The sequence below is a fragment of the Balaenoptera physalus genome (assembly GCF_965194825.1).
Source record: "Balaenoptera physalus genome assembly, chromosome: 13".
In the NCBI taxonomy this organism is placed as follows: domain Eukaryota; kingdom Metazoa; phylum Chordata; class Mammalia; order Artiodactyla; family Balaenopteridae; genus Balaenoptera; species Balaenoptera physalus.
The window spans coordinates 5595519-5609410 of record NC_138892.1 but is presented as its reverse complement, the minus strand read 5'-3'; the positions used below and the strand labels follow the sequence as shown (position 1 = coordinate 5609410).

The 13892-nt window shown below is 50.8% G+C and overlaps 1 protein-coding gene across 1 annotated transcript in view; it reads left to right on the top strand.

Annotated features, from left to right (window-relative positions):
- Nucleotides 1–913: 913 nt before the first annotated feature.
- SAMM50 (SAMM50 sorting and assembly machinery component) overlaps nt 914–13892 on the top strand; it is a 31912-nt gene continuing 18933 nt past the window's right edge. Inside the window, exons 1-7 of the mRNA XM_082421178.1 lie at nt 914–1110; nt 5342–5452; nt 6564–6665; nt 7476–7563; nt 11222–11328; nt 11816–11946; nt 12184–12271. Of these exons, the coding sequence (XP_082277304.1) occupies nt 1090–1110; nt 5342–5452; nt 6564–6665; nt 7476–7563; nt 11222–11328; nt 11816–11946; nt 12184–12271 (648 nt within the window). The 5' untranslated portion in view covers nt 914–1089. The remainder of the gene's footprint in view (nt 1111–5341; nt 5453–6563; nt 6666–7475; nt 7564–11221; nt 11329–11815; nt 11947–12183; nt 12272–13892) is intronic.

The window sequence follows — 13892 nt, the reverse complement described above, 5'->3', positions numbered from 1 at the left end:
TGGGAAGGAGAAGGGCCTGGGACGCAAGAAGGGGAATGTGGACTTAATATTTACCCCAGGGATGCTGGAGGACTCCGGTGCTGCTACTTAAACAGAAAAGAGTGTCAGGGTCTCTGGGAAGGGGTGGAAACATTAGTGCACATGATACTGAAAATCCTTCTCTTATTTTGTCTCTTGTTTCTCTCACTGCATTTATCGCCACGTGACTATTACTTATTATATGTTGTCTCCTGAGCGGGGAAAAGCTGTTTCCACCACCCAAATGAAGCCCCAGGGCTGTCCTGTTCTCCGATGTGAATGGCCCCCATGCGAACCCCCGATGACACTTACTGACATTTACTGCAGTTGAAAGAATAATGGTCATTTATTCGCTGCTCACTAAGCGCCCTGCCCTGTGCCAGGCGTTAATAACACTCTCATGCGAGCCTTGTAATCCATCCCTGCGAAGCAGATAAGACCGTCACTTCATTTTGCCAATGAGGAGGCTGAAGCCAGGGGGTTTCAGTGACTTGAAAGCTCCGTGCGGCCAGCAGGAGAGGAGCGGGGCGCCAATCCGGATTTGTGCGGCTCCACACGCCGGGTGAGGCCACTGTTGCAGCCGGCTGTGGCGAGCCTCGGCGCTTCGCCAGAGCGCGGGGACAAGCACTGCACCATTGGGCCGAGGTGCCACGAGGGTTAAGGGAGACACGTGAGTGAAGTCCCGGCGCGCCCACCAGCTGGTCTGGTCTCCCCCAGGGCAGCTCCAGCACTCCCAGCGGGACCCTCACGCAAACCCCGCACCACGCGCCAGCAGCTTCCCGGGCGCCACAGAACGCTCGGCGCTCGGGCGGTCTCCAGGTCGCAGAGCTTCCCGGCGTAGGCGTGAACATCCGGGTCATAGATTCTTAAGGACCAATGAGCGGAGGAACCGTGAGCCAGGAGGCGGGGCGAAGGCGGGACATGATGGCCGCCCCCAGTCAGCCGCGTCAGGGGCGTTGTGGGTGTTGCACCAACCGGTAGCTCCGCCACCGGGGACTCGCTCTCTGCCTCACCCGCCGAGCCTTCGTCGGGCCAGGGCAGCTCTGGGAGGCAGCGGCCAGAAGGGGAGCCATGGGGACAGTGCACGCCAGGGTAAGAGGCCCAGCGACCCGCGGGCTGCGTGACCTCTGGGCGGGCGCCGCGGGGGAAGCCCTCGCGGCTGCGCCCGGGGTTGCCCTGGTGAGGGGACTGCAGGGCCCCGAGGCCGGTGCGGAACGGGGCCGGGGATCTCCGCATGTAGCGCCCCAGCGCTGGGCCGCCGGGGGCCGGGTGGAGGAGGCCGCAGAGATGCCGCCAGCGGGTACCGCAGGCTTCCGAGCAGAAAACATACTCAGAGGAGGGTCGTGACTTGCCTAAGGTCACTTAGCGAGGCAGTGGCCCGGAAAGGACTCTCGGGCTTTCCGTGATGTCCTGCAGCGGAGGAATAAGTTCTTTCTATCCTCAGCGGTTTCGGGCGTCTTAGTTCCTTACCGGTCACCTTTTCCGATCTCTCCCGCTCAGCCGCTCCTGGGGTCTTGCTAGACTCTTAGAGCACGAAGTAGTGTCTTCCAACCCAGACCCAGCTAGGAGTCCTCGTGTCTCTTGGTTACCGTGCAAAGACGGAACCTCGCTGAGCATTAGTTCTTCCTTTTCAAGTGGAGGCAGTGATATTACCCACTCGCCGGGCTGTTAGGAGAATTGAAAGACACAGTACACGTAAAGCGCTTGCTTGGGTGCTTAGCGCGGCACCCAAGCTGCCCAACTGCTCTTAATCTTAACTGAGACCCAGAGAGTGACTGTTTGTCCAAGGTCACACCGTTAGAGCCTCAGAATGTTCTAAAACTCAGATCTCCTGAGTCCCAGCCCTCAACACAACTTCTCTTCTACAACGTGGATTGTTTCAGTTGCCCTGCTGAGAAGTTTTCAGGAGTTTCCCAAAAGAATTTAGCACAGACTTCTCAGCCTGGTGTGCGGGAATGGACTTAACTTCCATTTCCAGATACTTCCTGCAAATGAAACACCGTTCCTCTTCCGACACACTTTTTGGACCGTGCTGTTGGGCGGAGCTCCCTCTCTCATCACTCACCCCCACTCCCATCTTCAGCTGGCAAAATAGTCCCATCTTTTAGAACTCAGTTCAAGTCACTTCCTACATAAACCTTCTCTTTCCTCATTTCCTCATTTTGGATGTGTTGTCAACCTCCTTGACATTTCTACTCTGGTGCCCTGTTTTAGCTCTGCATTTTTGACTTATCCTTTTAAAGTCTAAGTTTCTAGATGACGGTAGGAGCTGCATCTTACTTGCCTTGCATCCCTTGTAGCATCTTGGCAGAGTAAGCATTCATTCGTTTATTCAACTAATATTTACCAATGGTTAGCTCTGTGCCTGGCACTGTTGTAGGTGCTAGGAGTACAGGAAAAAAAGTCTCTGCTTTTATTAAGCCCCTTTGACACTAAAACTGCTGCTCCTTTGGTTAATGTATTGACAAGAAATAATTTCAGTTCTTTAATTCGGCCTTTACATTTCACTAGCCAGTGTTGTTTGAATCTTGGTCAGGACTCAACAGTAAGAAAACATCCCATATTTGCTATCTAGTACCCTCATGCATATGTGAAACAAAAGTTTTCTGAAACAGTATTTACCCTTGATACCTATTATTTTTTCTTGTATTTTCTATCTGATTCTAGTCTATATCACTTTAAAGATGCTGTTCATAACTCATTAAATTTATTTCATGTCCTGTTTCTTCAGTTAGCACTGCCTTGCCTAGTGCCTGGCACGTGGCGTTCGATAAAATTTGTCGACTCACTAGTAGACCGATCTGCTTAAAGGTTAGAGGCTAGATCCAAATATTTATTTAAATTCATTTCACTAAATGCTTACCCAGACACTATGATGTAAATTCTGTGAGGGTGAGGACCTTGTAAGCGCTTGTCACATAGTGGGTGGATATTTGGTGAATGAATGAATCTCTAGTAGTGAAACAGTTAATTTAGGACATCAAACTTTGGTGCAGTTGTGAAACTGTAAAGACATCACCTTTTGAATTAAAGTCTAAATTTCAGATTTAAGAGTACAAATGGGTCTAGCGTGTCTTTGGTGAGGTGTGGTTCATGCTTTTGAGGTTTTAGGAACCGTAGTGGAAATTTTTTAGCATAGACTTTATGCCCAAAGTCTATTTGTCAAGCATTCAGATTAAGAAGAATGAATATGTGCGTATATTCCTAACCATAGTATATGCTCTGCATAGACAATCTGCGCATCTATAATATAGTTTTTTGCACTACATAAACTTAAATACAGAAAGCATATTCATGAAATGTTGCATAAAAAAGTTACTATTTTAATTTGTTCATGTTTTTGAGAAATATAGTAATGATCTCGTTTTAAAAATATTTACACAACAAAAACGAAAGGATAATTATGTGAAATAAATTCTGTTTCTTTGCCCAGCATTATCTTCCCTTTTTACTTACGTAAATAATCCACTTCAGCCACTGAGGGAAGGACTGGTTCTGTCTTATTCACGGCTGCATTCCCTGCTCTTTAGGGGACAGTAGGCACTCAGATATTTATGAAATGTGAGAACAAAAGAAAAAAATCGTTCACTCACCCATTCCATAAATATTTGAGTATTTCTGATATAGCAGGGCAGATAAAAATAAGAAAAAGCAGTACCTGTAAAGGTCATAAATTTCCTCCAAGAGGTGTCTTGTGAAGGAGGGACTGATTCTCCCTGAAGAAGCCAGGGGCGGCTCACAGAGGAGATGGCACTGAAGGTGGTTCTTTCAGCTCTTTCGGGGGAGGCAGGTAGTTAACATGGCTGGAGAGAACCAGGTGTGCACGGACACAAAGATGAGGGTCGGGGGTGGTGGGGATTGAATCTGGAGTAGCAGGTGGGGGCCGCATGGTGGAGTTCCTCATGTGCCCTGCTAAGGAATCTAGTTGCATTCGCCCCTGAGGGCACCTTTGAGGACTATCAGAGTCTTTTAGGGCAAGGATGGGAGAGGGGACATGGCGCTGTCAGGTCATTACCTTTCCAGAGGACCAGTGGCACGATGGAGGATGTGCTGACAAGAGGCGGTGAACATTGCAGGGAGAGGGTGAGAGGGGCCCGAGTCCCCACTGCTCCGCATTCCGCAGATGTCAGGCGCTCCTGTGCACTTCAGAAGCGCTTATCTGTAGAGAACTGGGGGAGTGAGGAAGCAGCCGGATACTAGTTCCCATACTTTTCTCCAGAGTTGCCTGTTTCTACCATCACCTGGTGCCACACGAGACCTTCTGAATCCATTTCCACGAGTGTCTGGGAATCCCCGTATATATGTAATAAATATACAATGTTATGTGTTCGTTATTATACATACTATTATATTATCATGTCTCCATAATTATTATTATAGAATCCATATTCAGAAGATGCTAGAATGCTTTTGAGACAATGTCAGTTCAGACTGAAGGAAGGGACCGCTTTCTGGCTGGCCCGTTTTATGAGCATATGCAGTTCCCCTGAGTGTGTGTGTGAGACTTTCTGAACCAAAACAAATGATCAGAGTCCAGAAACATATTTTCTACTAATTTGGCTGGTTAATGTAATTATCCTAGAATGCATCCAGTTTTGATTTAAAAAATTAGGATACTTTCTATAATGGGAAAGCAAAAAAAAAATTTTTTTTTTTTGGTCTTCAAATGGGCCTCAGGTGTACAGAGCTAGGTGCAGTATAGTCCTCGGTTCATGGCGCAGCCATTGTAGGTTTGTGCCTGACCCTTTCGCTGATGAGTTTTCGTCTTTGCTTTATGAATTAACAATACTCTGGACAGCGAGGGGTCAGCGCCAGCCTAACACCTGTGCGTCGACAGCCGCTTATGCTGCCCGTGTGCCCCCCACCCTGCTGCCTTCAGCCCCAGAGGGGACCGCGGTCCTGAGTTTTCTGGGGCACCATCTAAAGACAAAACAAAAAGCTTTTGTTTTTTTGTTTTTTTTAATTTGGCTGCGTTGGGTCTTCATTGCTGCGCGTGGGCTTTCTCTAGTTGAGGCGAGCGGGGGCTACTCTTTGTTGTGACGTGCGGGCTTCTCATTGCGGTGGCTTCTCTTGTTGCAGAGCACGGGCTCTAGGCGCGCGGGCTTCAGTAGTTGTGGCTCATGGGCTGTAGAGTGCAGGCTCAGTAGTTGTGGCGCACGGGCTTAGTTGCTCCGCGACATGTGGGATCTTCCCGTACCAGGGCTCAAACCCGTGTCCCCTGCATTGGCAGGCAGATTCTTAACCACTGTGCCACCAGGGGAGTCCCCAGGCTTTTGTTTTTTAATATAAGTTCATTTATCTGTGGTTCCTCCCTCCCTTTCAGAGTTTGGAGCCTCTTCCAGCCAGTGGACCTGATTTTGGAGCATTAGGAGAAGAAGCTGAATTTGTTGAAGTTGAACCTGAAGCTAAACAGGAAATTCTTGAGAACAAGGATGTGAGTATCCTGTTGAGGGCTGGATAGAGTTGTTACTAGAAACACTCGCTTCCACAAGCCGCTGGGGAAACATAAAGGGATTAACCTGTGTCGACACCTTTATCAAAGGAGAGTTTGCAGCCAATTACATTTTAGAAAGACTGGACACTTGGAGAAATAGTTTCTGGTTTTAGAGGAATAGTTTTTCCTTGGTGATTATTTACGTGGGAAGTGTAAACAAACACATTTTTGAATTTATGTTACCAAAAAAAAAACCCAAAAGTATTTCAAAGAGAAACTCAGATTATGCTTAAGTTTATTCTTTGTTCCCTGCTCCCAGAAAAAAGACTTTGGGTCTTGAGTAAAAACTTTTCTAAACTTTGTTGCCTTTGAAATTAAATACAGTGGGAGAAATGTAAGCACATTTTTCATTAATTCTTTAATTAAGATCTTAGTATAGTATTCTGATCACCTGTAAGTCATACGTTTCCCTACCACTCCCATCATCCCTGCTTGATGTGTCTCTTGCTCACTACCATCTACTGTACTGTGTATGTTGCCTATTTCTCTCCCCTTTAGAATCTAATCTCCATAGAGGCGGGAATTTTTATGTTTTGCTCACTGCTATAGTCTCAGTGTTCAGAATGATACTTGGTTCATAGGTAATCAGTGCCTTTTTATTGAATGAATGAATGAATGAAGTGAGCATTTATAGACAGGTGAGAGGCTCTGAGCCAGCATTTATCAGGCTATATTGAAATCCACACAAGATCTCTGGCAAAATACATGCCGTTACTAAACCAGGTCACAGTCAGCGTCATCCAGAGGCCAGTGCCTGGTGAACATTTGGGGAAGGATGTGTAGGGGACCTCTGCACCCTGCCTGGGTTTAGGACTGACCTGGTCCTTGGTCACCTGGCTGCAGAGACCTTGTTGATCTCGTTCACAGGAAGTAAAGACCTAGTCAGTTCAAGTGACCGGTTTTTTGAAAAAGTGAGGAATTCAGAAGCGTGGATCATTAAATTAAAAAAAAAAATCTTTGAAACTAATTTCAGACATTTGTCTTTGGCCTTGATGCCTGATCCCTTGCCCTGTCTGGTACTCAGTAGTTTGCGTCCCCTTGTCACGTCTAGGTGGTCGTCCAACACGTGCATTTTGATGGACTTGGAAGGACTAAGGATGACATCATCATGTGTGAAATTGGAGGTGTTTTTAAGGCTAAGAACCTTGTCGAGGCAAGTACTCCCTCCGCTTGGCCTTGTCCATCCCCTTCTGAGGCTCCCGTGACGCTCTGCGCGCTCACACACTGAGTGCCCCGCCCCAGCCCCCGCGGATGACCTGCCGCCTACGCCGAAGGGGGTCCCAGAAGCCTCCCACAAACTGACGTGCGTTTGCCTTGGCCCGTATCCCGGAGGACAGGCGTCTGTCCTCCCGTCCGCGGCCGGCCCCTCCCCGTGTTCCTCACGGCCGGCCCAGTGCTGCCGTAGAGCTGGTGGCGGTGGGTGCCGACCTTCCCGCACCCCGTGGCGCTCAGTGCGCTTCCCCTCGAGGGCCCTCAGCGACCGACCGGGGCGAGGGCTCTGGCTAGTTACCCATGCTCGCGTCTCCTCGGGCCCTCACTCCGTTTATCCACTGGGGTCTTTCCTGGGCTGCACTGTCGTCCTCTCCTCCGTGGCTTCCTTCTGCCCTCCTGCCCTCGTCACCACGTCTCCCTGCCTGGGCAGAGTCGCCAGCAGCTTCCTGAGGCCGCGTGCAGCTGGCTCCTTCCGGTCCCCGTTTTACCTGACCTTTCAGCAGGGTTCGGCCATTCCCACTTTAAAACACTGTGTTTTTTTTTTTAAAGCTTAAAGTAACTTTTTACTAAGTAATCTTTTTACTCAAGTAACGGCTCACTTGTCTGGTCTTAGTGGGGCTCTCTTCTCAGGGGTCAGCACTTCACACCACACGCTAAGCCACTGGCCTAAATGCTACAGCCACCATTTACATTCCTGTATCTTAGAGGAATACAGTCTCTATTTTTATTATTATTATTTTTTCTCTTATAGGTAATGAGGAGATCGCACGAAGCCCGTGAGAAATTGCTTCGTCTGGGAATATTTAGACAGGTGGATGTCTTGATCGATACATGTCAAGGTGCATATTATGGTGCAGTTTCTCTTTGATTCCCTCCGTCCTCCAGGATCACAGACACCTTGTGTCCAGGCAGAGAGCACCTGTGGCCTCAGGGAAGTAACTGGATCTTTACGTCAGGCCGAGGGAGGACGGGTGACTTGGAAGATGCTGTTGTCTGAGCCCCCAGATGGGACCAGGGCTCCGAGAAGGACCTCCTTCCGAGAAGGAGAGAGCCAGGCTTTTCGGGATGGGCCGCCCTGGCAGGCGTCCGGGTGGGCTCTTAGCAGACTCCGCCTAAATGTGTGGTAAAAGAGGAGGGCAGTAGGAGTCAGATTTCACTTTTGGTTTTTGTTCATTTGCTCATTTGCTGTGCGATATTGGGCAATTCTGTCCACTTGGTCGGTGTTTATTCTTTCGTTAATGAGTCCCTTCCAGCGGGGGAGACAGTAGCAGACAAGGCATAGTCTCCTTCTGAAGGAGCTTCTGGTCAAGTGGGAGAGAGTCGGGGACAGACAGAGAAGTGAGGACAATTCAGCTGATAAGTTGTGCTCTAAGCGGGGGTGCTCTAAGCGGGGGTGCTGTAAGCGGGGGTGCTGTAAGCGGGGGTGCTGTAAGCGGGAGGTGCTCTAAGCGGGGGGTGCTGTAAGCGGGGGTGCTGTAAGCGGGGGTGCTGTAAGCGGGGGTGCTGTAAGCGGGAGGTGCTCTAAGCGGGGGTGCTGTAAGCGGGAGGTGCTGTAAGCGGGGGTGCTGTAAGCGGGGGTGCTGTAAGCGGGAGGTGCTCTAAGCGGGGGTGCTGTAAGCGGGAGGTGCTGTAAGCGGGGGTGCTGTAAGCGGGGGTGCTGTAAGCGGGGGGTGCTGTAAGCGGGGGGTGCTGTAAGCGGGGGTGCTGTAAGCGGGGGTGCTGTAAGCGGGGGTGCTGTAAGCGGGGGGTGCTGTAAGCGGGGGGTGCTGTAAGCGGGGGTGCTGTAAGCGGGGGTGCTGTAAGCGGGGGGTGCTGTAAGCGGGGGGTGCTGTAAGCGGGGGTGCTGTAAGCGGGGGTGCTGTACGCGGGGGTGCTGTACGCGGGGGTGCTGTACGCGGGGGTGCTGTAAGCGGGGGTGCTGTAAGCGGGAGGTGCTGTAAGCGGGGGTGCTGTAAGCGGGGGGTGCTGTAAGCGGGGGTGCTGTAAGCGGGGGGTGCTGTAAGCGGGGGGTGCTGTAAGCGGGGGGTGCTGTAAGCGGGCGGTGCTGTAAGCGGGGGTGCTGTAAGCGGGAGGTGCTGTAAGCGGGGGTGCTCTAAGCGGGGGGTGCTGTAAGCGGGAGGTGCTCTAAGCGGGGGGTGCTGGAGGAGGAAACTTTGCCTCTCCTGGTGGGGCGGAGGGAAAGACGGATCAGAGAAGATTTCCCGGAAGGGGTGATACATAAGCTCAGACCTAAAAGATGTCTGTGAGTCTGTTTGGGGAGCAGGGCTGATGAGGAATGTTCCAGGGAGAGAGAGAGTGTTTAATAGGCCCAGTGGTCAGAGAAAGAAAGGGTCAATGGATGGACCACAGGGCTCCGTAGAGCCAGAATGCAGATGTGGGGAAGGAGAGTAATGAAAGGTAAGGCAGGAAAATGATCAGGAGACTGGATCGTGGAGGACTTACTATGTGGCCGCGGACTTCATGCTGAGTTGAGTAGATGTCCGTTGAAAAATACATATTTGGAATGAATCAAGGAACAAGTGAACTCTTACAGGATTGAGTGGAAGATAGTTTTGAGAAGATAAAAATGAAACAGTATATGAAAGTGCTTGCAAAAATATAAAATACTATATAAATGAAAGGGATTTCTATCCTCTGGAATATAGATTCATCTGTGACTAACAGAGACACCAAATACCAGTGGCTTAGGCAAAAGAGATCTCTTTCCATGACAGATGGGAGACCACCAACTGGGGCTGGTGTCGTCACAGCTCTGCTCCCTGAGGTCACCTGGGGCTGGTGTGGATTTCTCCTGGTGCTTGTCACTTCACTGTCTCTAGGGTCCCCTGGTCCCTGGGATGGCTGAGCACCGTTCCAGGCTCAGGAAGGAGGAAGGAAGGGTGAAAGGGCACACCACTCTCCATGAGCACCTGTCCCAGGTGTTGTACACGATACTCCCCTCTCATCCCACGGCCGCATGGAGCTACAGGGCAGGCTGGGAAGTCAAGTCTGTGTGGCCACAGACCCAGCCAAGACGCGAGGATTCAATTACGATGAGAACCATGGTTCTCAAAGTGCACCCCCAACCAGCAGCTCTGCTCTCCTGGGGACCTGGCAGAAAGGCACATCCCACTGAAGCCGTCTGGCACAGCGGGCCCTGCAGGTGACTGATGAGTGCTGAAGCATGAGACCCGCTGGACTGGTACGCGGGGAGAAGGGGTGCTGGGAGACCACCGGCTGTCTCTGCCCCCTCGGAGTCGCGGTGGTAATAACAGAAGTGTCTGTGCTGGGCTCCGCGGGGAGGGTTTCTGCACACCCAGTTGGGGCCTTACAAAAACCTGGTGAAGTGTCATGGTTATTCTTTTAGAAAAAAACATTTTTCAGTTAAGGAAACAGGCTCAGAGAGGTTTAAGCGACTTGCCCCTGGTTGAACAAACGCATGACAGAGTGGCCCTTGCCGCTGTGCCGGAGGGCTTGCTTGGTGGCAAGTCTTGTGGGTGGCATTTAGTTTCAGTGCTCTCCTGTCTGTCGTAAATGTGACGTGTACGTGGTCAGCTGGTCCACTTCTGTCAGTGGTTCTCCGCCCTGGCTGCCTTTAGAATTACCCGGGAGCTTTTAAAAAAGAATGGACGCCATCCATTTGTCAAACACCTAGAATGTGCAACGCCGAGAATGAAGCTTAGTGCAAGTCACACTTTAGTTAGTAGTAACGTCTCACTGTTAGTTCATCAGTTGTAACAGACGCACCACTAGTGCAGACTGAATGAGAGGGGAAATGTGTGTGAGGGGGTGAGAACCTTATGCTCAGCTTTTCTATAAACCTAAACCCACTCTAAACAGTAAAGTCTGCTAATTAAAAAAAGAGTGGCGCCAGGGCTCCACCCTAGACCAGCTGAATCTGAGTGTTTGGGAGCCAGTGCCTGGGCGTCTGTGAGTCTGACAGCTCCCAGATGCGGCTGGTGTCCAGCCAGGGTCGCAGGGTCAGCCCCGACCTTTCTGAGGGGCGCCCAGGCCCCTGCAGCACTCAGCCCTGCTCCCCTGCCCCCCAGGGCCCGCAGTGGCTGAAGGGTAGCTGCGCTGAACTCAGGCACCACGCCCCCGGCTGGAGGAAGGACCGAAAGATCCACCTCCTCCATCTGTGTCGACTTGTTGCTTCTCCGCCAGGGTTCCTAGAGCCCCTCTTGTCACAAGAATTCCACGTTTTAATGTCAGCTGAATTGAGGCCCCAGGTATTCTCAAGGACCTCACTAGTAGGGGAACAAGTACGTTTGGCAAATAATGTAACTAACGTGTGTTTAAGTAATGCTGCTGCTGCTTATTCCTTGCAGCAAAGTCCGTTTTTGGTATCTTCCACCACGGAAACCAGACCCAGGTTTTTGGCGTCGAGGTGTAATGGGATCTTGTGTGGGCGTGTTCTTGGGCTTTAAACCCAAGCGTTTTGTCATTTACAGCAGTGGGACCAAACATAAAACTGCATACTTGAGCTGTCTTAATTGTTTCATCTTTTTCACTTATTAGGTGACAATGCGCTTCCCAATGGGTTAGACGTTACCTTTGAAGTAACTGAATTAAGGAGATTAACGGGCAGTTATAACACCATGGTTGGGAACAACGAAGGCAGCATGGTGAGATACAGGTTTTTCCCTTCCTAACAGTGGAACTTTCAATTGTGAGCTTTGAAAACATGACTGATGGTAGTCTCGGAACTCTTTCATGCCCCTCAATCTTTATTTGTAAACTATCCCATGGTTCTCATTAATCTTCTTAGAGTTGATTATAACATGCTATGTTATAAATGTGGATTGTTTGGGAATGATGTGGGGATATCACATGTTTATATTAATAGTTTCCTGTTGAAATTCCCCTAAACTCCAAACCCATAGAGTTGATTTCTCTGAGCTTCACAGTTAGCAGGTGTAGCCTTCTAGGATTCACTAGGTGTGTGCACTCAGCAGAGGCAAGCTTGAAGGAAGAAGAGCAATCACAAATGAAAGGCAGACCCGCATCTACATTTTTGTTCTGTTTTTGAGTGAGTCCCTTAGCTCACACAGTCTTTCTAAACAGTTATCATTCCTTCCATTTAAACCCCTGCTATTTTTTTTTTCCTCCTAGGTACTTGGCCTCAAACTCCCTAATCTTCTAGGCCGTGCAGAAAAGGTGACTTTTCAGTTTTCCTATGGAACAAAAGAAACTTCGTATGGCCTGTCCTTCTTCAAACCACAGCCTGGAAACTTCGAAAGAAAGTAGGAAGCCCAACAGATCATTGAGTTCAGTGGCCTTGTTTAAAAGTTAAAATAGGTGGCTTGTTTGTGAAAAGAAACTTTGCAGAATCAGCTGACCCTTCTACAGTGTTACAACAAGCCAGTAGATTTCCTCATGAAGATGAACCCCTGAAGTATATTTTTAAATCTGTTGATTTAAATGTGTACAAGTTATAATCACTGTTTCAGCTTTTAAAGCTCTGTCCCATTGTCTCCTAGTTTCTCTGTAAACTTATATAAAGTTACGGGACAGTTCCCTTGGAGCTCACTCCGGGAGACAGACAGAGGATTATCAGCCGAGTACAGCGTAAGTAGCTTTTTAGTCCTTCCCTTCGGACACTTGAGTGGGACCAAGGAGTCTGTTGATTGATTGATTCCCAAAGACGGCAAGCGGGGGCGGGGCCAGGCGCGCGCAGCCACTGTGTGGTCTGATGCTCGGAGCCTCAGGCACTGCTGCTGGGGTCGCCCTCTGTCCTCTGCCCTGCCGGCCGGGCACCTCTTCACTAGCCAGGTGCACGTGCCGGGGCCAGAGAGTGGCTAATCTCCATGGTGGCAGCTCCTTTGACCCGGTCAAATTTCTTCCCTGCTCCTGACTTCCTGGGACACCATCTGTTTGTCCTTCCTTGTACCTGCTAAGATCGAAACCTGACAGCCAGTGAAAGTTACTTCAGGTTACTGGATGCTTTCATCATTGGTTTACAGTTAGTTGACGTCTAGCAGGATGCAGCGCATGGAATTACTGTCGTTTGACCGTTTCTTGGCTTTACGATGAGCGCTGCTCTTTTTTTCCTTCCTTTCTAGCTCATCCTTATTCCTCCCGACCTGTTCTAGGCTTTAGTTAACGAGGAAAGACCTTGAGACGCAATCCCGTATAACAGTAGTTCCCCAAGTCTTCAGACCAGCAGCCTCGGGCTCACCTGCAAATTCACGGTCCCGAGTGACCTGCTGAGTGAGCATCACCAGGAACGGGGCCCAGGAAGCTGTCTCAGCACGCCCCTCGTCGCCCCCGCCCCGTGACTGTGGTCTGGGAGTCCCAAGTCCCTGCCCAGGCTTGCCTCCTGCTGTGCGCTCGGCCCCCTGTGGGCACTCGAGCCGCATCAGCCACTCATGCTTCGTACCCTTGCAGCCCGAAGTCATGAAAACTCTGTGCTCCCAGGTAGCCAGGAGGGCGCAGCGCAGTATGGAGACGCACGTCCATTCTCACCTCGGTGTGGCCGCCCTTCTCCATGTGCAGGGAGTTGCCCTCAGACCCTCCTGCCCAGTGCTGGGGACGCGGCAGCCGACACCCTGGCAGACGCTCTTCTCTCCAGCCCTGCCCTCCCGCAGGACGTGGAGGCTACCAACAGGGTGGGAGGTTTCTCCCCACCTTTCTCTCCCGAGTCCCCTTTTATCTCTTTCTTTTAAGCCTTTTTTACAGAGCAGATCCTCAGGAGAGTAGAAACACCTTGTTTGTCCACACGGGATAGAGATGCAGGATGTCAGAGTGTTGGAATAGGCCGTGAGGGAGGGCAGGCAAAGGGACGCAAGGGCTGGAGCTCCTGCAGCTGCAGCCCTGCCGTTGAGAGCAGAGGCTGTGGAGGAGAGGACCGCATCCTCCTCGTGTGTGTCCTCGGGGTCTGCACCAAGTAGGTGCTCGCTACGCAAGCCCAGCGGCGTCATCTGGGCCCTGCCTCGTCCTCCTGCCGGGAATCCAGAGACACAGATGTGTCTCCTCTGAGCAGTAGTGTTTCTCCCGTTAAGAGCCGCCTTATAAGGGAGGGAGGAAGGCTTTAGGTCAGCTCTCCCCCTCCCACAGGCATTGGGAAAGTAGCTGAATCTCGGGGCCCTCAGTGCAGAAAAGTCGGCTGGGCAGGCCTGCCCTCCCACCGTCTGCCTCCCCAGGGCCTGGCCCGGTGCCTCGCGGCGGCTTCACAAGGAATCGTGCTGAG